At 35.8% G+C, this 25,949-nt stretch overlaps 1 protein-coding gene across 1 annotated transcript; it reads left to right on the forward strand.

The window, feature by feature from the left end:
* On the forward strand, positions 1-25,311 carry gnb1l (guanine nucleotide binding protein (G protein), beta polypeptide 1-like). Its single transcript, XM_073841312.1, has 6 exons — positions 1-129; positions 223-351; positions 2,044-2,206; positions 5,416-5,508; positions 14,034-14,243; positions 23,331-25,311. Exons 1-6 carry the CDS (start codon positions 20-22, stop codon positions 23,601-23,603), a joined length of 978 nt encoding a protein of 325 aa, XP_073697413.1. The 5' UTR covers positions 1-19; the 3' UTR covers positions 23,604-25,311.
* The last annotated feature ends 638 nt before the right edge of the window (positions 25,312-25,949 follow it).

Here is a 25,949-nt window from a genome sequence, read left to right on the forward strand (position 1 = left end):
CATTGATGTTGCCATTGTGATGTCCCGCCTTCCTCCAGACCCGCTGTATATCCTGAGGGGTTCAGGGGCCTCGGTGAACAGCCTGCACTTCTGCTGTGATGGGGATGGACCACCTATTCTCTACTCAGGGTTGGTGCCGACTTATGAAATGAAACTTCAGTGGTCTGATTGCCATAGTATTGTCCTTTTTATGTCAGTCTTCTTGATGTTTATGTGATTTAGGTCTGGTAAAGGTGCAATCCATATGTGGAACCTGACCACCAGGAGAGCAGACCGCATTCTAGAGAGTCACGCTGGGAACTCTGTTATCTGGCTCCACACTTTTGAAGACAGCAGAAGCAGATTCATCAGGTAGAGGAGAGGGGGGTAATATGTATGTCATCCCTTAGTCTGGCAAGTTATGCATCAAGTATGTTTAAAAAAAATTACTAGTAATTTTTCTGGCAGTACTTTATCCAATAATTTTACGGACATTACTGTTACCCCTAAAACCCAACGAAAATTCAAAAATACAGGTAAAACACTTGTAAAAACAAATATGGAAAATTCCATCATATTAATACAGTACATTGCACCCTGTTTTTACAGATTTTAATTAAATTAGAATTTTAGCCTTTCTAATCTACTCAAATCATTAAATGTGGCAAAACAAAAAACATTATTAGGGCCCTATAAAATGTCCCCCCCCCCCCTTTTTTTTAGTGGTTAATAGCATTTTTATTCTACTGAAATAACTTAATGTGAGGAATAATGAAACTTTTAGGGCCCTTTAAAATCAGGGTTTTTTGTCCCCTCATTTTTCTGTATTCTGGTTTAGTGGTTAAATTTGATGTGAATTTGATTTGTTTTTAAATAATCAAAAATCATTATTATTATTCAACTGAAAAAATTAATTGTGGCAAAAAAAATGGCCCTATAAAATCTGTTATCCCCCCCCCCTCAATTTCCATTTTATTTTTCTCAATTTCTCCCATTTTCCCCCCTATTAATTTTTCTGGATTCTGTTTTAGTGGTTAAAGTAAATTTGAGTAATCAAAAAGCATTTTTATTCAACAGAAATCATTGAAGTGGCAAAAAAAGAAATTTTTGGGCCCGATAAAATCTGTTTTATTTTTTCCCCAAATTTCTATTTCTTTTAGTGGTTAAATTAAAATTTGAGTATTAATAAACTGAAATCATTAAATTTGGCAAAAATGAAAGAAATTAAGGTCTTATAAAATCTGTTTATTTTTTATTTTTTCCCCCAAATTCCATTTTATTTTTCCCAGAATTTCTCCAAATGTTTTCCCTATTAATTTTTTGGGTTTTGTTTTAGTGGTTAAATTAAATTTGTTTAATCAAAAAGCATTCTTGCTTAACTGAAATCATTATATCTGGCAATAAACAAAGACATTTTAGGGCACTATAATAACTATAATTATATAATTATAATTTTATAAATTTTATGAATTTTATAAAATTATAATTATATAATTAAAAAAATTAAATATAATTATAGTTTTATAATTAATTATATAATTATATAATTATAGTTAATCATATAGTTTATAGTTTTGATTATTTTATTAATCAAAAATCGTGACTAATCAGATAATAAAATGTTGACAATAATAGGGCTTTATGTTTTTGTTTTGTTTTTTTTTATTTAAAAAAAAATAATATTTTGTCAAATTTCTCTCAGGATTTGTGAATCATAATCAAAACATGTATACACTAGTCCATATTGCAGTTTGATTAAGTGTACAGCCCTGCTTTTGCATTGTTTGTCAAAAAATTGCCAAATGATGTGACATTACATGTTATACTGTAATTTAGATTCCATGATTGCATCTGTGCTTTCTGCATCATGGAAATCATAGGGCCCTGTGATAATGCAGGAGAGACCTGAACTGTGACCTCAACCTCAAATTTAGACACTGGATCCAATTCCCCATTTTCTTTTTCTCATTGTTTCCACTTTCACTTTCCACAAAACTTATGATTGCCATGGTGTGCTTGTGTTGCTGTTCTCCTTCGATGTGTTTATGTGTCTGTGGCTGTCAGTCAGGGTCGGGACATGCAGGTGTGCGTGTGGGATGTGTCTGAAGACCGCAGCAAAGTGACGGACTCTCTCCTCACGGGCAGTGTGGGGTTCTGTCAGTGCTCTCTGCTGGAAACCCAACCTGGAGCCGCTCTACTGGCCCACCCCACAGAACACATGGAGGAGGTGAGTGACTGCTTCATCACACACTTCTCAGGACACTGCAATTCCAGATGCTGAAGTCAATATTCAGAATTTTACCAATGAAATGATGCATAGCAGATATATATAACTAACACTAGTTGGAACATGTTTTAGTCTACTGCTACTGCAATTTTGGCAAGTGAATGGATTTAAATCATGTTGATTTGAGTTTGTAGCGGTCATTTTAGGTAAGATTCATTCAGACCGCACTGTATGTGCGATTTGTGCAGTCGAGCAGGCAGCAAAGAGCAGAGAGTGTGAGTTCTGCGCTGTCCTGGCTTTTATTGCATCCAGATTCATGTTTCACCATCCAATCTGCCAGCTCCTCACTTGAGAGAGCTTGAGCTGCCACTCGATCTACATTTACCATGCTTCAGCTACCAGCAGCCCTACAGCCAGACCAAACACAGAGCTTCAATACTGCTGTTATCCTCATCCTTTCCCTAAAACGCTTCACATCCATCACCCTTCCTCTTCATTTTATCACTCCATGCACCCTGCCACTGTTATTAACGCAAAACTGGACTTGATCACTCCTGTTACAATCAACAAAGCTGACGTGATTGGAAGTGGTCGAAGTTGCAAGCCATATTCAGTTTACATACAGTTGTCAATGTGCAACATTTTCCCCCATCCATCTGAAAAATAGAAATCTTTTATATACAGTTGAAGTCAAAAGTTTACATACACCTTGCGAAATCCGCAAAATGTTAATTATTTTATCAAAATAAGTGGGATCATACAAAATGCATGTAATTTTTTTTTTCTTTAGTACTGACCTGAATATTTCACATAAAAGACGTTTACATATAGTCCCCAAGAGAAAATTCTAAAAATGACCCTGTTCAAAAGTTTACATACACTTGATTCTTAATATTGTGTTACCTGAATAATCCACAGCTGTGTTTTTTCATTAACTGCCTGCTCTTCTTCAGGTCCACCGAATTCTTTGGTTTTTCAGCATTTGTGTATTTGAAGGAAACATGATGCATTAAGAGCTGGGGGTGAAAACTTTTGAACAGAATAAAGATGTGAAAATTTTGCCTTAATATCGTAATTTTTGTACTTAATATCATAAACATTTAGTACTGCTCTTCAGAATGTACTTGCATGTTTCCCAGAACACTAAATAAGTTAAATTTACCCTGATCTTCAAATTCCAAAAGTTTTCACCCCCAGCTCTTAATGACTTGTGTTTCCTTCTGAAGCATCAATGAGCATTTGAACCTGTTATAATATTTGCATATGAGTCCCTCGGTGTAAAAAAGATGGATCTCAGAATCACACAGTCACTGTTGGAAAAGGGTTCAAATACACAAAAATGCTGAAAAATCAAAGAATTTGTGGGAGCTGAGGAATTTTACTGAAGAACAGCGGGCAGTTTAGTCAGTTGTGGAATTTAAAAAAATGTATTAAAGCTGCAGTCCATAACATTTGTTGCTCTAGCGGTTAATAAACAGAACCTAGCGGAAGAACATTGTAGCCGGAGATACTTCTCTCTGTTTATATCTATGACAAATCACACAGGTACTTGTCTACTCCACAGCAGTTCCTACCAGAACAAGTCTCAAATAGTCTGAATACAAAAACGTGTTATAGGTGTACCATACTGATTCAGGATAAGCCAAAAATGTGGTTTGGAAAATGGATTCATGATGCACTCGCTTATGTAAATTTTGTAATTTTGAACACAAAAAAAGTTACGAACTGCAGCTTTAACTATATGTTTGCCATTTAGGTAAAGAAATTAGTATAGCAGTATTAATATATAGTGTGCACTACCTAGTGTACTTCCCATAGCGTTTAAGCATATGGTACCATTAGGTCTTGCTTTTACAGCGTTCTTACAGCTCCCTCCCACCTTGTACTCACTAATGAAAGCCTTGTCAAAAGGCCATCGAGGTAATAACCGTCACAAGATAACTGCAGGCAAACTGCACCACTATACGTCTCTTAAAACAAATAACAATGCTGCAAGGCACGCTGGGAGTCCGGAACTCAAAAATCGACCTCATCTGTGTCTTCCGGTGTTCTTGGAGGCTTTCATGTTTAGCGTTCCAGTGAGGCTGACGTTGCAGGGCTTTAATTAATAGACTGGCTGTTATTTATTGACTGTTTAAGTCGAGTCAAGATTTTTCTCTCTTTCTCTCTCTCTAACCTGGGGGGATGAGAGCTGCCCTTCTGTGCTGTTTATAGTTACAGGCGTAAACACGTGTAGAACGCACAGATGTTTCTTAGTGTTAAAATATGAATTGATCTGAAGTCAGAGATGGTAAATTGACCTTAATTAGGAGGATTCTTAATCATGGCTGCCTATGCAATCAGGCCAGACATAATGGCCTGGGACAGTTCCTCATGAGTTATTATTGTGTTATTGTATGGATGTTATTTACAGTGACCCAAACCGTATTTGAACGCTTATAAAAAAAAAAAAATGCTCAGAATAGAGAAAATGTTTGGAAACATTCTGGTTGTCAAACATTAGTGAATAACTGACTTCATGCATCCACTAAAAATCACCTTGAGACCAATTCTACCTCAGCATTGGTTTGCAAATGTCTCTTGTTTTGATATTTCGTTGTCTAATGTGGCTTAAAAGCGTCCAGATACTTTGGGCGCTCCTGTAGTTGCCAGAGAAATCTGCATGCGTGTTCACAAATGGTCACACCGTTTTTATTGGTGTTAGTCAGGAACATTAGTTTGTCAGTTCCTTATTATTATTAATGGTCATGGCCCTTCTCTGTTGGAAACTGTTGTGTTTTTTTGATTCATTTTCCTCTTTTTGGAATCAGACGAGTCAAGACTTGATGAGGCAGAGCGCGTGAAAACGGGAAGCTGCTGGCAATCAGCCCAATGTTGGCTGCTCTCGCTTACCACCTGTGAGCATGCATCATAGCAAACTAACAGGACAGTTGTCTAATGCACATCTGTGCAGAGCATGAATATAGATTATTTGGAGGGTATCACTCATTGTAGCGTGAGGATAACATCTGCTAAAGATTGAAGTAGTAACTGACTCTGAATCGTTGACAAAGCGCCTGTAACATCAAGATGTGCGTTTAACTTGTAGTACTTCTGCATTAATAGTTGTGATTCCTAATGACTTTCATAAACATGGTTTTCGCTGAAAGCAAGAAAAAATTCAATAGTGAAGACTAATTGAAGTTATATGTGTGTGTGGTGTTTTTCAGGTGAGTGTGGTGGATATGAGGAGCTGGACTCCAGTATGCACTCTGAAACCAGATTCAAAGCTGGGAATGCTCATGTGTATGAAGATGTGGCAGGTAAGAGTCACAAGAGTTCACTACAGTTATATGGATGTATGCTTAAAATAATAATACATTTTTATACATATTAACAAATAACCATTATGTATTCTGGAGAATGGAAGTGGTTGTTTTATGTAATGCTGGAGTTTTTTTTACTTTATATGACAACAAATTTATGTTGCAAACAAAGTAGGAGATTTTATTTTAAACTGCTGATTGACATTTGCAGAAAAACAAAACCCTGACCTTTTCACATGTACGAGAACATTTTAATGTTCATGCTTTATCAATCTATACAGTTTTTTTTTTTTTTTTAAGAAAACAAAATGTGTTCTTTTTTTTTTTAGAACATTTGCATTTTCATGCTTTATCGATCTATCAATCTATAAAGCTTTTTTGTTTGTTTTACATTATATGACAACAAATTTATGTTGTAAATAAATTAGGAGATTTTTTTTTTTCTGAAACTGCTGATTGACATTTGCAGAAAAAGGCAGAACCCTAACTTTTTAATACTTAAAGAACATTTGCATTTTCATGCTTTATCGATCTATTAATCTATAAAGCTCTTTTTGTAACTTTTAAATGACAAATTTATTTAGCAAATAAATTAGGAGATTTTATGTATTTATTTTTTTAAACTGCTGATTGACTATTTTATTTTACTTTACTTTACTTAACTGCTAATTGACGTTTGCGGAAAAAAACAAAACCCTAACTTTTTCTTACTTACGAGAACAATTACATTTTCACGCTTTATAGATCTATCAATCTATAAAGCTTTTCTTTTATATATACATTTATATGACAACAAATTTATGTTGCAAAAACATTAGGAGATTTTATTTTGTTTTAAACTGCTATTTGACATTTGTAGAAAAAACAAAACCCTTTTTCATACATACAAGAACATTTGCATGTTCACGCTTTATTGATCTATCTATCTATCTATTATTATTTTTTTTTTTACTTTGTGACATTGTGCAATGTTGCAAATAAATTAGGAGAATTTGTAACGTTGAGAATATAAAAGTGTTTTATTTTATTTTACACTGCTGATTTGCTTGATTACTTACACTGTTCCAGTGTTAAAAGTTATTAGTATGGTTGGTATTAGACAAAGACCCTAAACTGACATTTGCTAAAAAAAAAAAAAAAGAACAACAACAAAAAACACCTTTTTACATTTTGAACATTTGCATGTTCACACTTTATTGTTTCTGGTTAACACGGTTCTAGTTTCTCATGCATATGTGAAAATGTTTTTGTTTGCACTGAAAAGTTTTTTTTTTCGTCTGATTTTTCCAATGTTTGTTATAATGTTGTTGCTCTTCTAAAATTCAACACTGATTGTCAAGCACTGCCTTTTGAAGTACTGACAAGCAAACCTACAGCTCACAGAGTACGCAAGTAGTTGGCAAGTGTGTAAAGCGACAGAGCTGATCTGATTTATGGATGCGACCTGTCCGGGCTGTTCCTCCCCCCCTTTACCCTCGCTGCACTGTAATCATAGTGTTTGGAACAACTTCACTTCAGTGCCGTATATCAACTGTCCGTGTGTGTTTTGTAAACACAGCTGAAAATTTTATTTTGCCCCATTAAAGCAACCTATAATTATTTTCACAGATAATTAATATGTCTTTTGTAGTATTTATGACTTTTCCATCTGTAACCTTGAAGTAAAAAATGAATCTCAGGTCAGTTGACAGCGGGGCGGAGTTTGCTCGCAGTTAATTGGCAGAGCTAATCAAAGCGGTTGATGAACACAGTACTGGCCGCAGGCGCTTTCGGTGGTTGTATCAGTGGTGGCCAATGAAAAGACTGCTGTTGTAATTCGGTTTGTTTTTCACCAGCATTCCCTCATCCTTTTTCCTCCGTTTTGTGTAGACAGTGGGGCTCTAAGTGCCGCCTGCCTGAATTAGAATTGATAATTATGAAGTATTAATGGGGCGCCCCACAGGTAGGTGCTGACATCTAACAGCAGGACCCTGGGCGGCAGTGAAACGCTCCGAGCTGCCGTCTTTCATTTGCTCAGACAAGGAGATCTGTTACTGTCACGCTCAAGCCCGGCAGGCTGAGTTCAGAGGTACCCGTCTACCCAGATGAGGAACCCAGCGTGAACGTGTTAAGCAGTCTTCTCTCAGTGTGGGCACACTTGGCCTGGTCACTTCCCCAGCGGCTGTAACACATTGTGTCAATCAATCATGAAGCGGTTGTCTTGTTATCCTCGCGATCCATGCTGGTGCAGACTGCCATTTCCTCAACCTCACACACACACACACACACACACAGGCGATCGCTATCCTCCTCGCTCTCTTCTCTTTGAACATGTCTCCTCCATCATGCTGCCAGGAGAACTGACAACAGATTTATTTTCTTTCTTTAAGCGCTTTGTGTTGGGCTATTGGAACAGACTAAATGCCATATTAAGTAATGCTTTCTTTTGGGTTTGGCTTGAGTCTTGTTTGGCACTTTTTGACTTTTTCCTCCATGTTGGTTATAGTAGAGCCCTGTGGCTTCTGATTGGTTGGAACATAGTGAAGAGAGTCTCTGTCTGTATACTTTTAGATTATAGATGCATGATATATTGGTACCATTATTGGCTTGTTTCTGCTACTTTGTGGGGACCAAAAGTAGTAAAATGGTAAAATAAGAAAAGTTTGACTTTGTGGGGTCTTTAAATCAGACCCCACAAGGATACAGTATTTTATACAAGACTATAAATCCTTTTATACAAGACTACATAATCCTTAAGTCTACCTGTCACAGAAAACTTATATATTAGATATATTTTAGATGTATATTAGAACGTTTTAACTTTCTTTAAACATGTTTTACCATTCATATAGGAATGTTATATACAAGAATGGTAAAACATGTTTGAAGAAAGTTAAAACATTCTAATATATAAGAATTTTTCTTTTGCTCACCAAGCCTGCATTTATTAAAAAGTTTAGCAATAACAGTACAATTTTGAAATATTTAAAATAACTGTAATATGTAATTCCTGTGTTTTTTTTTTTTTTTAAACTGAATTTTTAACAGCATTATTCCAGTCACATGATCCTTCAGAAATCATTCTAATATTCTGGTTTGCTGCTCAAAAAATGTATTATTATTATTATTATTATTACTACTACTACTACTACTACTACTACTACTACTACTACTAATATTAATCTGTTGAAAACGGCTGAGTAAATTAGTTTTTTCAGGTTTCATTGATGACTAGAAAGTTTAGAAGAACAACATTTATCTGAAATATTTAAAACATTAAAATAAAACATTATAAATCTCTTTATCATCACTTGACCAATTTAAAATATTCTTGCTAAATAAAGTATTAATTTCTATCTTTTTTTTTCCCCAAAAAATATAGTGACTGCAAGCTTTTGAATGGTATAGTGTATAATGTTACAAAAGCTTTTTTATTTCAGATCAGTGTTTCTTTTCAAAGAATCCTGAAAGGAAATTATTCGGCTGATTTAAATATTGATAATGATGATAATAATAATAATAATAATAATAATAACAAATATAATAACAAATAATAACAATAATAATAAAATGTTTGTTTGAACAGCAAATCAGCATAAGGTATTACTATAATAATATGTAATTTAAAATTGAGTTTTTATTTACATTGTTGCTCTTTTTTTAATGTAGTACACTCACAAATTTCATATTTAGTAACACGAATAACACTGTTTATAACCTTTTGAAAATCACCATTATCTCAAACTTAACTTAATTAACTAACTGATTGATTGATTGTTCACAAAATAGTTTAAAATGAATAATTTCTGAACCAAAACATGAAAATAGTTATCAGTTTATGTGTTTTCGTCAGTTTAACAATCATTTCTTTCTTAATTAATGTGCATTTTAAATATACAAATTGCCAGATTTAAACAACTTGTTTTCGTTGTTTTTTTGTTTTGTTTTGTTTTTATTAAGTTTGAATATTTTAATCATACCGAAATTGCACCAGTTGAACAAACAGGTAATGGTAGATCAGCTTCATCCAGCTTATCTACGTACAAGTATTTGTCATTTTCTCAGCTGTTTGATTACTTGGACACAAAAAAAACCTGCTGTAGCTTGATTATAACTGCACATGTAAACGTACTGAGTGAGATTGGACAAAGCCTGGTGTTGGCGAGATGTTGGCAAGAAGGAAATGTTCCTATACAGATATCCATCAAACTCATCACCATGACATCACCTCCACCAGCTCTGCTCCGCACGTCCTCTCCGTAAGCGTTCACGTTTCAGAGTCTGGCCTCTTCGGGTTCCTCATTATAGCCCCGTAAACCGCTTTCGCTTTCATCAGCGTGTTGCATATTCTAGCAACCCTGTCACACATCTGTTCACTCTTGTTCTAGGTGTGGCTTACATACACGCCACCCACAGTCCTTCACACGACTTGACCTTGAGGAGCTCCTCTCTCCTGATCTTCCTTTGAAGGCCCCCGGAGATGCGAGGAGGGCCTGTGCCGGGATCAATTCTGCGGTTTCCCGCTCAGCGGGGGCTCCGCTGGTGCATGGCGACTTGTTGCCATCCAGTGGAACGCCGTTGCTCTCCTCCCCTCCGTTCTGTTGTGGCTTCAGTCTGGAGCATCCATCTGAAGCAGCTGTTGGGATGATGAATCTTCCCCTGAAGCCCGAGTCCTAATCCGGCTAAAGCGCCCTCTTGTAGACCAGCCATGGAGGATATAATGAATTAGGTGTCTACCCAGGGTTCCATGACCCTTGACCTGTGACATCATCAATCAGGGAGCACCTACACTTAACTGAAGTGCAGGGGCTAGAGGGCAACAGACGGTAATGCTTAACAACTGTCTATGAGGCTTGGGGATTGATTTCCAGTTGTTTTATTTTTTATTTCGCCCTAATACGCTCCGTAGATGTGTTTACATGGCATTCGTGATTCAAGGGAAATTTTGTTTAAGCGTAACTCGGAAAAAGAAATATACCGTGCGAAGAGAGGACGACCTTTGCGCAAAAAAGCTGAGGCGGAGAATAAGGGGGGAAAAATTAGTCCCAACTTTTTGGGCCTTACACATATGGAAAGAATTTTTCCCTCACCAGATTTGCCTGTACCCGGTACACTAACGTTGCCCAAGGGCAGATGATTTGTAATTTCTCATCCTTCTGTAAGTAAAACCGAAAGCGAGAACAAAACAAACCAACTGGAAGGCCTAGTCAGCCATCATGCATTTTATGTTTTTTTTTTTTTATTAATTTATTGCTGTTGTGTGTTTTTTATCATTGGCTCTTGGTTATTAGTAAACATACACTATCATTTAAAAGAAAATGGGGGCAGTAAGATTTTTTAGTAATTTTTTGAAGATTTATACTTCCTATGTATTGAATTAGCTTCTATATTTTACGAATTTTAATTTCTGTTATATTTATTAGTTATTTCAAATTTTTCTATTTAGCTTAATGTTTTTTTTTTCTGCTCACCAAGGCTGGATTTATTTGATTAAAAAATACAGGGAAAATCATACTATTATTATTATTAATATCATTATTATCATTATTATTGTCGTTATTGTTATTGTTATTACAATTTAAAGTAAATGTTTTACAGTTTTATTTTATTTTTTTCCTGTCTGGGATAATTATGAAATTAAAACCATACAAAAATCATGCCTTGAAGAAAATAAACTTTAACTGAAATAAAATATAAAAATAGTGCTATTTCAGCTAGCTACAGGCAATTATTTATTTGATGAAATTAAAATGGTTACAAATGTATTATTACAATTTAAAATAACTACAACAATTTTGAAATTTTGAAAATGAATATTATAAAATTGAATTAGTTTAAATTAAAACCATAAAATCATTACTTAAAATACAATAAACTTTAACTGTAATAAAATAAAATAAACTTAAAATATATATATATTAACTTAGTAACTTAAAAAATTAAAACAATAGTGTTATTTCAGGTAGTTACAAAGGCAAGATCTCTTTTAATTTTGTAAAAAATGACGAATATAAGACTGTGGGGAAAAAAATCATAACTTTAATATCTTTTTTTAAAGATATTTGAATATTAGATTAGATTTGAGATTTTTGAATTATCTTTTTCTATGAATATTCACCTTCATTACGCCAGTCTTCAGTGTCACTTGATCCTTCAGAAATCATTCTAATATGCTGATTTGCTGCTCAAGAAACATTTATTTTTATCATTGTTGAAAACTGCTGCTCAATATTATAGTGGAAAGTAGTATTTTCTTTTTTTTTTTTAGGATTCTTTGATAAATAGAAAGTTCAAAATATCAATTTAGATTTTTTTTCCACGTTAAAAAATGTCTTAACTTTCACTTTTCAGTAAATTTAATGTATCCTTGCTGAATAAAAGTATCAATAACTAAAAAATAATAATAATAAGTAAACCTACTGACCCTAAAAATTTGAATGGTTGAGTATGTTTTGATATGAATGGTTTCTTATTTGTAGTAAGTAATTGGGCAACCCAATAAATGTATACTATATAAAAAGCATTTTTATTGTAAATTGATATTTGCATACACACATAGTGTAAATCAAGTCCAGTCCAGTAAATGGCACCACTGTGTTGTCACTTGCACAAGAAGATGAATGATCTTTTAGAGAAGGGGTGTTTGTCTATGTGTGTGTGTTGTGTCTCTGAGAAGGAGAGGAGTGAGAAAGGAGGGGAAGGACACTTCTGTTGTAAATCTTGTTGTGTAGACAGCACGCCTGCAGCTCTGTTCTGAGTTATGAGACTGTAGGCTTTTATCAGCTCTCTCATTCTGCTTTTATCCGCTAAACTGATTTATGAGACAACCTACTGCGTGTAGCCGTGTAGCTCAAGCGCTTCTCCTTGCAGATAATGAGCGGGGATCCTCGAAGGTGCTGTAAATCAGAGTAAACAAACAAGCACACGCACCTGTGTAGTTGTTTTTTTTTTTTTTTTTTTTTTTCGTTTTTTTTTTTTTAGGTTAAGTGGAAAAAGGTCATAGAAGGTAAACGGAAAGTCAGAGGTCACACTGATTGTGGCAGTATAAAATGACCCCAGGCTCTGGTTTAAGAGTTATAGTGACTGTAGTGCTTGTTAAAGCAGTTATAGGTGTTATGCAAATATGGGACTCTTCTGCTTTGTGGTTTGCAAATATATACTTACTTATCTATTCACTCACTAGAGCTGTAGAGAAGGGCTGGGTGATGTATAAAAATTTTTAGATATCTCTTTATTTTCATGCATTTGCTCTGAAATGAGAAGAATAATTTGTATTTATATTTTGTTTTTTAACTATTATATATACAGTTGAGGTCAAAAATGTATGCGCACCTTGCAGAATCTGCTAAATGTTTATTATTTACCAAAATAAGAGGGATCATACAAAATGCTAATGTTATTTTTTTTACCCCGTTCAAAAGTTTACATACTCTTGATTTTTAATACTGTGTTGTTGTCTGAATTGATCCACAAAATCCTCTGAATTTGTTTTTGTTTTTTTTGTTTTTTGTTTAGTGGTAGTTTTTCACGAGTCCCTAGTTTGTCCTGAACAGTTAAACTGCCTGCTGTTTTTCAGAAAAATCCTTCAGGTCCCACAATAGGGATGCACCGATCCGTATCGGCCGATCACTTGCGCGTTTTGTCAGTAAAGCCGGTTCTGTAATCAGCGGTAAATGCCATCAGGTGCGTGATTTCACGTTGAGCCGTATATACTACACACGTATATACTACAAAACGCGCAAGCATGATCGGCCGATTCGTATCGGTGCATCCCTATCCCACAATTTCTTTGAGTTTCAGCATTTTTGTGTATTTGAGCCCTTACCATCAATGACTGTATGATTTTGAGATCCATCTTTTCACACTGAGGACAACTGAGGGACTCATATGCAACTATTACAGAAGGTTCAAACACTCACTAATGCTTTAGGAAACATGATGCATTAAGAGCCGGAGGGTGAAAACTTTTGGAATTTGAAGATCAGGGTAAATTTAACTTATTTTGTTTTCTGAGAAACATGCAAGTACATTCTGTAGGGCAATACTGAATAAAAAAAATATGATGTTTAGGCAAAATAAGAAAAATGTACACACCTTTATTCTGTTCAAAAGTATACACCCCTTAATGCATCGTGTTTTCTTCTGGAGCATCAGTGAGCATTTGAAACCTCTGTAATAGTTGCATATGTGTCCCTAATAAAAAACTAATTTTATTAAAGTATATTAAAGCTTATTTTATTAGCAACAAATGCTATAAAATATTTATTTCATGATACCCAATACATCTGCCAGCACTGCTGTCGTGAAGTTTACAGTGATGTATGCTGTGATTGGCTGAAGGCAGTATTAGATGATTAATGCTGTGGTTCATCCGAGCACGAGGAGTCTGATAACCTCTGATAAACACTGCTGCCATATGCTTCTGTTCGTCTGTTCTTTCCCTCTCTCTTCCTCCCCCTTTACTATTTCTACATTCCTTTTTCTCCCTCTCCATTATTCTCACATAGCCTTTGTTTTTCATCTGTTTGTTTGTCTCTCTGTAGACGGATTCTGGTCCGGTTCTGTGTGCCGGTTATGAGGACGGCTCTCTGGTGTCATGGGATGTTTCCCATCGCCGTCCGCTCAGCTGTCTAAAAGCACATCCCGAGCCAGTCATGTGTCTAGACATTGATGTATGCAAGCAGAAAGGCATCTCAGGGTCTTCAGAGAAGATCCTCCAATCCTGGACACTTGACAACCAGCAAAACCTTCAGGTGAGATTACATGTGAAAGTGATAACCATTTTAAATTCTACATGAACTGAATTGACCCTATTTACTATCGCAATGCGTTTTTATAATTGAAGGCTTTTTATTAAAGGATTAGTTGACTTCCAGAATAAAAATTTTCCTATAATTTATTTGATCCCCATGTCATCCAAGATGTTCATGTCTTTCTTTCTTCAGTCGAAAAGAAATTAAGTTTTCTGATGAAAACATTCCAGGATTTTTCTCCATATAGTGGACTTCAGTAGTGCTCAAGTGATTGAAGGTTAAAAAATTGCACTTTCAATGCAATGCAGCATTAAGGGTCTTATCTAGTGAAATGATCTGTTATTTTCTAAAATAAACAAAAAAATTGTATACTTTTTAACCACAAATGCTCATGTTCGAATGAAATGAGAAAAATAAATTGTATTTATATTTTTAGTTTTTTTGTTTTGTTTTTTTTTTCAACTGAAGAAAGAAATGCATTTTTTCTTTTTTGACTGAAGAAAGAAAGGCATGAACATCTTGGATGACATGGGGGTGATTAAATTATCAGGAAATTTTTATTTTGGAAGTCAGCTAATCCTTTAAGAGAAAAAATATTTGTGTTTGTTACAATGGATAAATTAATGGATAAATATGGATTAGTGTGATTTTATTAAATCACGCAAGCTGATTTATTTTTATTTATATATTTTTTTAATATATTTATATTTTTTAATAAATATATACACTACGTGTTTCAGAGTGAAGCATGGCATTGCAATATTTTAATAATAATAATAGTAGTAGTAGTAGTAGTAGTAATAATAATTTATTATTATTATTATCAATATAGTTATTAAAAATATTATTATTAATATTAATAATAACTATATTATGTTTTAATTGTATCCATATTAATAACATTTTATTATACCTATACTGATATTATAATAATAACAATAATATTTATTATTATTATTATTATTATTATTATTATTATCACCAATATGGATAATATTACAAATATTATTATTATTATTATTATTATTATTATTATTATTATTATTATTATTAATATTATTGATATAATTAAAACTATTTATTTAGTTATTTATTTAGTTATTTATTTTATTATCCATATTTACTATATTTATCACAAAAGTTTGGCCGAATTGTGCAGTCCTACAAACAAGCACAGCAAACCTGGATTTAAAATTTTAATCCCATTTTAAATTGCAGGTTTTATTAGGGATTTTTTTTTTTTTTTTCACACCAAATCATGCAGCACTAATAAATAAAGTGATTTAATTTTAGTAATTTCAATAAAGGACAGCAAAAATTGCATTACTTTTGAAAAAAGCGTTGCCATTAGAATACATTGAGATACTCTCAAATGTGAACTTGACCTTGAGCCTTAAAATCCATTCAAAAAGCCTCCTTAAAATTAGCTGGCATCAGTATTTTTGAAGTGGATATTTCAGATTTGCAATAGATTCTAATATAGAACACACTTTTTTTTTTCTTTTTTTTAACAATCCAGCCATTTTCAGTCCCATGTTCTTGTTTTTTTTTTTTTTTCGTGTGAAATATTGTCTCCGTATGTCACATTATGGAAGTAAAATGATTTGCGAAAGCCTTTTTGATTGATTGATATTGTGATAATGACGTACTTCTGTTTCTATGTTATTTTTGGATACCAGAAACAAGGCCAACAGTTTAAACCATTTTGTGTTAGCAATTTTTGACTAAAGTAATATTAGTAACTAGAAATGTTTTTATTATTGTCATTTAGTCTGTGGTTAACTGTTGTTACAGGCACGTGGTATCTCAAATTATTAACTTGTTGTTCAGTTCTCTAAAAAAATGAATTAAAACTCAGCTGTCACTTCTCTAAATAGTCAAACAATGTGTGTACAGACATATTTGGCCTTTAGAAACAGAGTAACAGTATTGAGAAGTGTATTTAGCAGTGGTGTGTACGTGGCCATGTAGACACACCACCTGATACACTTGGAAAGTATTTGGCTAGAATATAAAGTTTCCTCAGGTCTGTTGGATAATAAATCAGTCTCTTTTACTTTAGATTGGCAACTCTCAGCTACACTGTGATGTCATACTCTAGTTCAAGGCCAGGTTTTGCCTCTAGACGAAAACATCTCTTCTACAATACTGTGCGCACACAAATGCTTTTATATTTATATTTATACAGCATTCTTAAAAAAATGAGCACACACAAGAACCATGTTTTATCTTGCATAACACTTTACTCATCTGAAAGGTGATGCCTCATTAGCGGCCAGATTCTCTGCTGGTTTCAGGTCTTACAGATTCAATATTTCATATTCGTCGAGAAATCTGTGTGAAAAGGCTCTGATATACAACACTCCGGTCCTGTGCACAGATTGTTATTCTTTCCAGCGCCTTTTACACATGAATGGATGGATTAGAAATATTCCCAAACCTCCCTCCCTATTTTGTCTAGCATGCAAAATGTATCTGTAGTAATAGGCGTTTATTCACAAAATAGGAGCTGTATCGACGGTTCGGTTTATTTTGCACGTCCAAAAAAAAAAATTGATTTAAAATGTAATTCTTGGCGGAGACGGCTTGAAAAAAAAAAAAAGAGCAGCTCGGAAAAGGAGTCAGCCGGGGCTTTTAAATTACCCTGAAGTGCAGCGCAGTGTGACGTCCAGACAGCCGCTGCGAGCTCTTCCCACAGACGTATTTTTGTGTGGCGGTAGCGCTGGGGGTATCTGCCGGGTGGCTGCTCCTCTCGCTCGCCCCGCTTGACGAACGACCCGCGAGAGGTAATAAAAACATCAAAACCTCGCAGGCTGCTAACCAAACAAAAAACACATCTGCAATAAAAGGAACAGTAGTTCACAGTGGGAGGCTCTACGAAAGGCTGAGGAGAGATGAAGCAACATGGCCCAGGTCTCCACCGGCCGACCTTAACCTGCTGCTGAAATGCACACGCTGTGGAGAGCTTACAGTGCTCGCTCCGCACTGTTATTTATTTATTTTTAACCTTTTTCAGTCAGTTTGTAGTTTTAAAAAAATGTTTGCATTTAGTCCATTTTGTCATGTTAAATTGTAAGTGGATAAATGCATCAAAACTTAATTTTTGATTAGTAGTATGCATTGCTAAGAACTACATTTGGGCAGTTTTCTCAATATTAGATTTTTATTTTATTTTTTTGCATCCAATTTTAGTTGATGAAAAATAATAGCCGACAATACTTTGTATGGGTGAAAATGATCGACTTTTATGTTAAAAAGCCATTAGAATATCAAGTAAAGATCATAAATGTCCTGCCGTAAATATATAAAAACTCAATTTTTGATTGTAATATGCATTGCTAAGAACTACTGTACATTTGGACAGCTTTAAAGGCAGTTTTCTCAATATTTGATTTTTTTGCATCCAATTTTAGTTGATGAAAAATAATAGCCAACAATACTTTGTATGGGTCAAAATGATCGACTTTTATACTAAAAAGCCATTAGAATATCAAGTAAAAATCATAAATTTCCTACTGTAAATATATAAAAAAAAAAAATTTTATGCACCATCAGATTCCAGATTTTCAAATAGTTGTATCTCGGCCACTACATCAATGGAAATTTATTCAGCTTTCAGATGATGTATACATTTCAATTTAAAAAAATTGACTCTTATGACTGGTTTTGTGGTCCCGGGTCACATATTGTGTAATTTTGTCACATTTAATTTCTTGCAACAGTAAAAAAATAAATATTTCGTGATGCACACTTTTTGTCTCACTTTCATTATCATCATGAAACAGAAACTCTCTTTTGTCAGCAGTTTTAATGATGATGTTAACAGTGTTTCTTATCTTTGACGTTTTGCTGAAAAACCATCAGTAGTCTGTAAGCTTGTGTATGTGAGCTGAAGAAAGGGAAGCGGTTCTTATCAAGCACAGATAAACATTGATTCGCCTGGGGCGGCCTGCCGTTCCACACTCGCTCATGGATATGATAACCGTAGTGGTGGAATTCAGCAGCCGCATCTGTCACAGCCTTGACTAAGAGTGATTACGCTGGGGTCTTGCTTTGCATGTGTGATCGCAGCGGTTTGTGTAATGGTAAAAAGGCAAGACGTTTGTTGATCAAGATTTGGCTATGGGTGGTTAGCCTCGCTCCTGACTATTGACAGATGTAGATGGACAAGATTTTAGAGGGTGAGGCAGAGATGGCTGTTGTATGTGTGTAAAGATTAGTGTAAATCAAGCATGGCTGTCTTTGCATGCTGTTGGAGACGTGCTGACAGCACTCACAGGTGGATCTCCAGATCTCTTCACTTTCAGTCCCTACATTCCTACCGCCCTTCTCAATTAGACGGCCCTCCCTCCTACTACCCATCCTGCACCACACCAGACTCCATGCTTCAGGTATCCAGTATCTGTCAGCACCAGACTGGAGGGATCAGGCTGCCCTATCACTGGGTGATCTGGAATGAGGAAGCAGGATGCTTTAGAAATTCCTTTGCTGTCATCAATAATATTTGGTATTGATTTCAATTTTCCAATGCTGTTGTGCCAAGATGTTTTTTTAGTTGTTGTTGTTCTCATGTCCATTAGGTGTAATGCTTAAAACTGAGTAATGCATGGTTTAAAAAAGTAGCAATTCGAAGTGCAATCAAAAGCAAAAGAGGTGTGTCATGAAATGTGTTTGCCCGGAAAATGCAAGCACACCCCTCATCGGTACTGGATTGTCAGGCTCAAGTGGACAAGTGATGATAACTGGTTTCAGTGGATCAGTGTGAAGTCAGTTGAGCTTGCCAAGTCCATGCTGGAGAGAGCAACATATTGCTCTTTGAACATCCCGTTCTGTCACTGCCAAAAATCGATCACACTTAGCCTTTTAATTGGCCGCTGCGTAGCGAACTAACTGTGCTGCAAGGCATTGCGCACGTTTGCCTCAATGCATTGTTTTAAGACAATTAAGTATCTTCAGAACACAAATTAAGATATTTTTGATAAAATCCAAGAGCTTTCTGACACTGCATAGACAAGGCCCAGACTAAAGTCATTATTTTTGTCATCTTTCGGCACCAAATGTATTCTTGTAGCGTCATAAAATTAAGTTTCAACCACTGTCACATGGACTATTTTTAAAGAGCAGGTCATATTTTTTTTAAAGTGTCCTAATATTGTGTTGAAGTCCCCTACAACAGGTTTAAATGCATCTAAGGTCAGAAAGAAAACATTGTATAGTCATTTGTCAATGATTTTGAAAATTTTCGTTTTAAGCAGCTTTGAGCGCAATGTCTGTAAACCCCTACCTTCCATCCGCCTACTCTACTCTGATTGGTCAGCTGGCCAAGCCTGTTGTGATTTGCACAGAGAGGACTACTTGAGCAAGTTAGCGAGTGCTACCGTCTGTGTTGCCAAGTCCGCTGTTGTTTTTGATGTTTGCGGGTTGAAGCGACCCCTGTAGCGTCATATTTAGCCCCTAGAATGCGAATTTACCAAGAGAACCCTGTCAAAAAGTGTGCATTTTACATCCCATAATGCAATTCTAACGGGGGACCCCATTTGAAACACAATTGGGATAGTTTTGAGTAGCAATTTGGCAGGTGTTGTTGTGAAAACCTGGCAACCCTGAGCACCTTTACATAACACAATAATATAGTGCTCCAATCCGTTCATAAAATAATGATATAAAAACATTTTGTTTAGCACAGCTAAAGTTTAGCTGCCAAACTGTAAATGCGTAACAAAACAATAATGGTGGATATGTTAGCCAAGTGCTAGCGTGACTAACTGATGAAACAACACAGTTTGTAAACCAAAATATGTCTAAGTTACGTTCTTTATTATTAAATGAAGTAATTAGAACAACCACAGGCTACAATAATCAACACATTCTTAGGAAACAGTGGAATTATCAGAACTATTTCAGTAAGACGGTAATATCGTGAATTATGTGGAAACCTAAAGTTGCACAGGTATACATCATATATTAGCACAATTTTTTTTTTTTTTTAATTTTGAGCACTCACTTGAAAATGTACACATAACGTATCAATTGTACTTACAGGTTGTGGTTCGTAAACGCTTGTTAGTACAAATAAAGAAGATTAGAAGCCAAAGAAGATAAAAGCCAAGATAAGAAAAGCAGTACTCTGTAAAATTATAAGCATACAACAAAAGGTTTGAAATGTATTGCTGTGGTATCACGGAAAAAAAAAAGAATTTTAACCACGGATTATTCACATCATCATCATCTTTCGGCAATGAAAACAAAACAAACTTGCTTTCACAATGCAGAACATGCAAACACACTAACTAGCAGAAGTGTTTGTGAACAGGTCAGACTGTTCGTATTTTTCAGGTTTATGCTAATGTGTTACCCAGTGACATAGATCGGTAACAGGCAGAAGATTCGAAAATATTCAGGTGATTCTGAGTTGACTTTCTTTTAAGAGACAATATCTTTATGTATAATACACTTTTTTGATTGACAATTTTGCAGACTGTTCACGTTAAAGCATAGCTACCTTACAAAGTGCAAAAAAGATTTTTTGGAAAACCCATATGACCTGCTTTTTAACATTGTCCTTACTACCTTTTTGGGCCTTGAACGTGGTAGTAGCATTGCGGTCTATGCAGGGTCAGAAAGCTCTCGGATTTCATCAAAAATATCTTAATTTGTGTTCCGAAGATGAACGAAGGTCTTGCGGTTTGGAACATCGTGAGATTAACTAATGACAGAATTTTTGAGTTAACTATTCTTTTAAAAGCTACCACCATTAAGCTTCTGACAACTCTTTCAATCTTTTTTTTTTTAATCTGCAACTTGGAAAGTTTTGGTGAGAGTAGTTTTGCAAGAGCGCGATTATAAACACAATGAGACTGTGAAAGTAGACTAGGGAGTTAATGAGTTTTCCTGCTTGGCTTGATGACGTTTATTGACCTCGAATACCTCTGTAGCCCTATTCAGCCACCTGTTAGCAGCAGCCTTTCAAGATGTGGTGGTGCAAGCTTAATCATCCTAGATTTGTTGATTAGAGAATAAAATGTGAAAATATCTTTAGCTTGTATTAACAAGATTAAACCAGAAGTGCAGTGTGTACAGAATAGTATTGCCAAGTAAACATACTATCCTTCAGTCCACCGTTGGGCCCTAGGCGAGTTTTGAGGTTTGTTTTTGGTTAATCGTCAACAGGACAAGCATATGTGTATACGTTGCGTGCATAGATGACCGTTCGCTATGTATCCCCCATCAGGAATCAATAGTCCAATGGAGAAATGAAGGATAGTTCATAAAGACTGACCTCTTTGATGTCAAGTTCATTGTAGATGATGTGAATCCATGGAGAATGGATTCCATAAATGAAAGCTAATAACCATTCTCGAACTCGAAAGGCTGCATTTGATATGATATGAACACTTCCATATTGCATATGATTGTGAATGAGTATGGGATAGACACTATTTAAATGAAGCATTTGTGTGGAAAAGCAATAGCCAGATGTGCTAATTCAGCAAAACTTTTGGATTAAACAGAGTCCGTAATGTATAATCTCTGAACTTCTGTTCAGAGCTGTTGGAAAATTCAGTTCATATGATTATTTTTCAAAAAAACAAAAGCGTGGCAACCTGTAAATCATGGTTTTCTAATGGTTATTTCACGATACGGGCCTCGTGGCTCACTTTATAAACACCCATTTACCTTTTTTATCGCTTTGCTGTGACCTCTTAATTAAATTAATGTATTTTCCTGACACAAACTATGGGAAGCATAACAAACACAGATAGACACATTAACCCATCATTATCAGCTCTGTAATATGGACCAGATGGGCGTTTAGTTCAGGCATACCAACCTCGGCTCGGAGCGATTCATCTTTCTCCCCCGTCCCTCTTGGCCGCAGCACACATACCCGTCTCTCGCTTTCCCTTTGTGGGAAAGTTTCTGCTCGCAGGTGACATCATTACCACGCACCAGAATTTTGATTTGGCCTATGATGCGAGTTGATTTCGGATATGAACAAAAGTAATGCTAGAGTCTTGTTTTTCCTTCTCCGTCAAAGAATAATGTTAGGGACGGTGCATTCTTCTATCCGCTTGGGTCAGGAATACCTGACTGGCTTATATCTTCCACATGCAGGAGTGACTGGCTCTGATTTTCCAGGCAGAAACAGGAGCACGCCGACAAATTCTTCACTGTCTTCTCCCGCATGAGAGCCATTAGTCTCTCTGGACACCGCTTATGAAGTCAATTTTACGCTGTCCAGTTCGATTCCAGCTTCGGGACCAGATGCCTCCCGTGGAGAGACGACGCGCACACACTTAGCACACGTGTGCGCTTTTCTCCAGGAAATACCTCGAGAACGTCCTCAAAGGAGAGGGGCCGCAGATAATGAGCTCTCGGTAATACTTTATAATACGTCACATTGTTGCCCATTACCGAGATTTATCTGGTCTCCTGGCCACCGTAGATCACGGAGAGCAAGGGAAGGTAATCTTTAGCCATCTTTTGCTTCCCTTGTGCTGTTGACCAGACCTTTTAATGCAAATGTAATTCACTAGAGACTGTTAAAACAACAAGGCCTTCACAAACAAAGCAAAGCAGTTTCTCGGTGACAAAGGTAACTCACCCCACCTCTAACGTCTAATGCTCCAATCCAAATAGCGTTTTGCTCGTGCTTGAATGTTTTACGGCCGATGATTGAGGCGCTGGAGCCGCTCACGGATTTCCTCTGCCAGGTTCAACAGCTATTTAGGCGTTCATTTGCGGCTCAATCATCGGATCAGCCGAAGGTGGCTGGTGGGGAATTGCTCTCGCTTTCTATGCCCTGTGCTTTTTATGGATTTAAATTTGCTCTTGCTCAGGTCATTAAACAACAAGCTCATTTGTTTCTGGTAAATAGTTTACGCGTCGTGCATTTAAGCGGTAATCCTTTCTAGCCGCCTGAGACGAATAAGCGCGTATGGTGGCAATTAGCGCATCTGATATTCAGTTTACGCCTTGCTCTTGTGATGAAATCATAGAGTCCAATGGGCCCGTTTGGTAATTAAACTCTTGCATTTGTCTATCGCGGCTCATTTGGGTTGATGTCTGATTTGTGTTTCCTTACAGATGCAAGGCTCTGTTCAGATGACCAATCCTGGGGTCTCCCAGCTGCGTGTTCGTGCCGACGGAAAGATACTTGCTACGGCGGGATGGGACAACAACATCAGAGTGTTTGGCTGGAAGAAGCTGAAGCCACTGGCTGTTCTGCAACATCATACTGACATGGTGAATAGTGTGGCCTTCTCAGACCATCAGGACCCCCCACAGAGACTTTTGGCCGCAGGGTCCAAAGACCAGCGGATTAGTGTGTGGTCTATATATAGCGAAAGTTCAGTTTGAAAGACAGAGGCCCACTTTACCGTTTCCTTCAAACTGATTGTAGCAAATTACTCTGACTTTATTTACATACTTGAACGTGGTGCTAATATATTTTCTTTGAATGAAAGCACCTAAATTAGTGGCTGACTGCCATTCGGAGGTGGAGCTACAACATAGTCCCACTTAGCAAGATGTGCAGCAGTTTTTCTTTATTGCTTCCTTGTTTTGGTATTATAACTTAAGAAATCCAAGAGCTTTCTGACCCTGCATAGACATCAACACAACTGACACATTCATGCATCGTGAAGACGGACATGGAAGAGAAGAAATTGTTTAATAGTCTTTCTTTTCTTTTTTTTGCACACAAAAATTATTCTCCTAGCTTCATAACATTGCTTTCACAGTTGAAACACTGATGTCACATGGACTATTTTAACAATGTTCTTACTACCTTTCTGGGCCTTAATCGTGTTGTTTTGCTATCTATGCAGGGTCTGAAGATGAAAAAAGGTCTTACGGGTTTAAAAATGACATGAGGGTAATTCATAACAGAATTTTCATTTTTGGGAGAACTATGCCTTTAAGTAAGGTTGGGAACTGAGAATCAATTCTTTTTCCAAACAGGTTTAATTTTTTTTAATTCTGAAATGGGTGATTTTAATTACTTTTGGTTAATGATTTCTGAATGAATGACTCTTATTAACTTCTTGACCAGAGTAGTTTGCGGTTTATATGTAAAAGATAGAGGCCCACTTTAGCATTTCCTGATTGTCGTAAATGACTGACTTTATTCACATACTTGAACTTGGTGCTAATATATTTTCTTTGAATGAAAGCACCTTAAGTAGTGGCTGGCTGCCATTTGGAAGCGAAGCTACAACTCAGTCTCATTTAGAAAGACGTGCAGCAGTGTTGCCGTTACTTATGTGTCCAAATGAATGAGTTCCTGTTTTGTTGAAATGCTTTGAAATCAAACAAAAAAGCAGCTAATATAAACACACTCCATCACAGTGTTTTGTTGCAGTTTGCCACAATGGCTGATAGTTATTTAAACGTGTTTTATTGTCAAAGGCAGAGCTTAAACCGTCCTCTCCGATCTGTTTGCTTTACCTTAGGCTGATGTGCTTCAGTAGGTGTGTATTTGCTCTTGGAAGTCGCACCTGAGCAGCAAAGTAATCCAGCGCTGTTTTTCCAAATTGTCCTCCGAGTTTAAGATTGCCCTCTGGACTGACCTGCATACATCACGCAGGGTTAATCACAAGGGCTCGGGCTCCACAGACAGGCCTGTTTGTTAGAAAGATTCATTGAGCAAGCTTCATTTCGTTCTTCCCTATAAGCACATGAGCTGATGAAGGCGGCTCTATTTTCAGCCTAAAGACAAGACTGACCTCTGTGTTCGGATGTGGCTAAAAGACAAACTAGTTATTTTTGCTTTTATTGCTCTGCAAATACAGCACGGCTCACTCACCAGGGTAGTTTGTACTTTCTGTTTTCTTTTTAAGACTTCAAGTAACACATTAGGAAAACTGATATCTAGTATTGTTTAGACAATTTCTAAATAAGATTCTTAAGTAGGAATGGGAACCAAGAACCAATTTTTATTCACAACGAGTTCCATGATTTACAGATGTTTTTGTTCACTTTTGAATTTGGTAATGGTTTTAGAATGATTGACTCTTATGAACTGATTCTTTTGGTAAATAATACAATGCACCTTGAGCAGTGTAGTTTGAATCCCTAATGAATGACTCTAATGATTTTGCTGTTAAAAATAATCAAGTTTTTAATAATAATAACAGTAAATCAGCATATTAGAATGATTTCTGATCATGTGACTGAAGTAATGATGTTAAAAAATTAGCTTTGATCACAGGAATAAAATACATTTTAGAAAGCAGTTATTTTAAATGGTAAAAATATTTCACAATATTACTGCTTTTGCAGTATTTTGGATGAAATAAATGCAGGCTTGGTGAGCAGAAGAGACTTATTTGAAAAAACATTTAAAAGTCTTACTGTCCAAAAACTTTTGGTGTATATATATTTCACTTATTTCTGATTTATGTCTGTTTTGTTGAAAACTTAAATAATTCAATCATTTAGAAACTTTGGCTACTGAAAAAAATTACTTTCTTCCAAATTTTTTTTTTTTTTTTTTTTTTGAAAAAGGTATTAAAAGAATTGTTAATATAACTGGAATCAGATTTGGAATCAGAAATTGAAATCAGGAATTGAACCCAGAATTGGAACCAGAATCATTACAATCCTTTCGATTCTAATCCCTGTTCTTAAACTTCAATAAAGATTCTTTTGGAGAATCATACAATACACCATGACCAGTGTAGTTGGAATCCGTAATAAATTACT

The sequence above is a fragment of the Garra rufa genome, chromosome 5 (genome assembly GCF_049309525.1).
Source record: "Garra rufa chromosome 5, GarRuf1.0, whole genome shotgun sequence".
Taxonomy (NCBI): Eukaryota; Metazoa; Chordata; class Actinopteri; order Cypriniformes; family Cyprinidae; genus Garra; species Garra rufa.

What these genes read in the sequence shown, in the direction of transcription:
- gnb1l (XM_073841312.1), top strand. Translation starts at nt 20, where the DNA reads ATGTCCCGCCTTCCTCCAGACCCGCTGTATATCCTGAGGGGTTCAGGG. An exon ending in CCACCTATTCTCTACTCAGG is followed by an intron (nt 130 to 222) that starts GTTGGTGCCGAC and finishes TATGTGATTTAG; the next exon opens with GTCTGGTAAAGGTGCAATCC. An exon ending in CCACAGAACACATGGAGGAG is followed by an intron (nt 2,207 to 5,415) that starts GTGAGTGACTGC and finishes GGTGTTTTTCAG; the next exon opens with GTGAGTGTGGTGGATATGAG.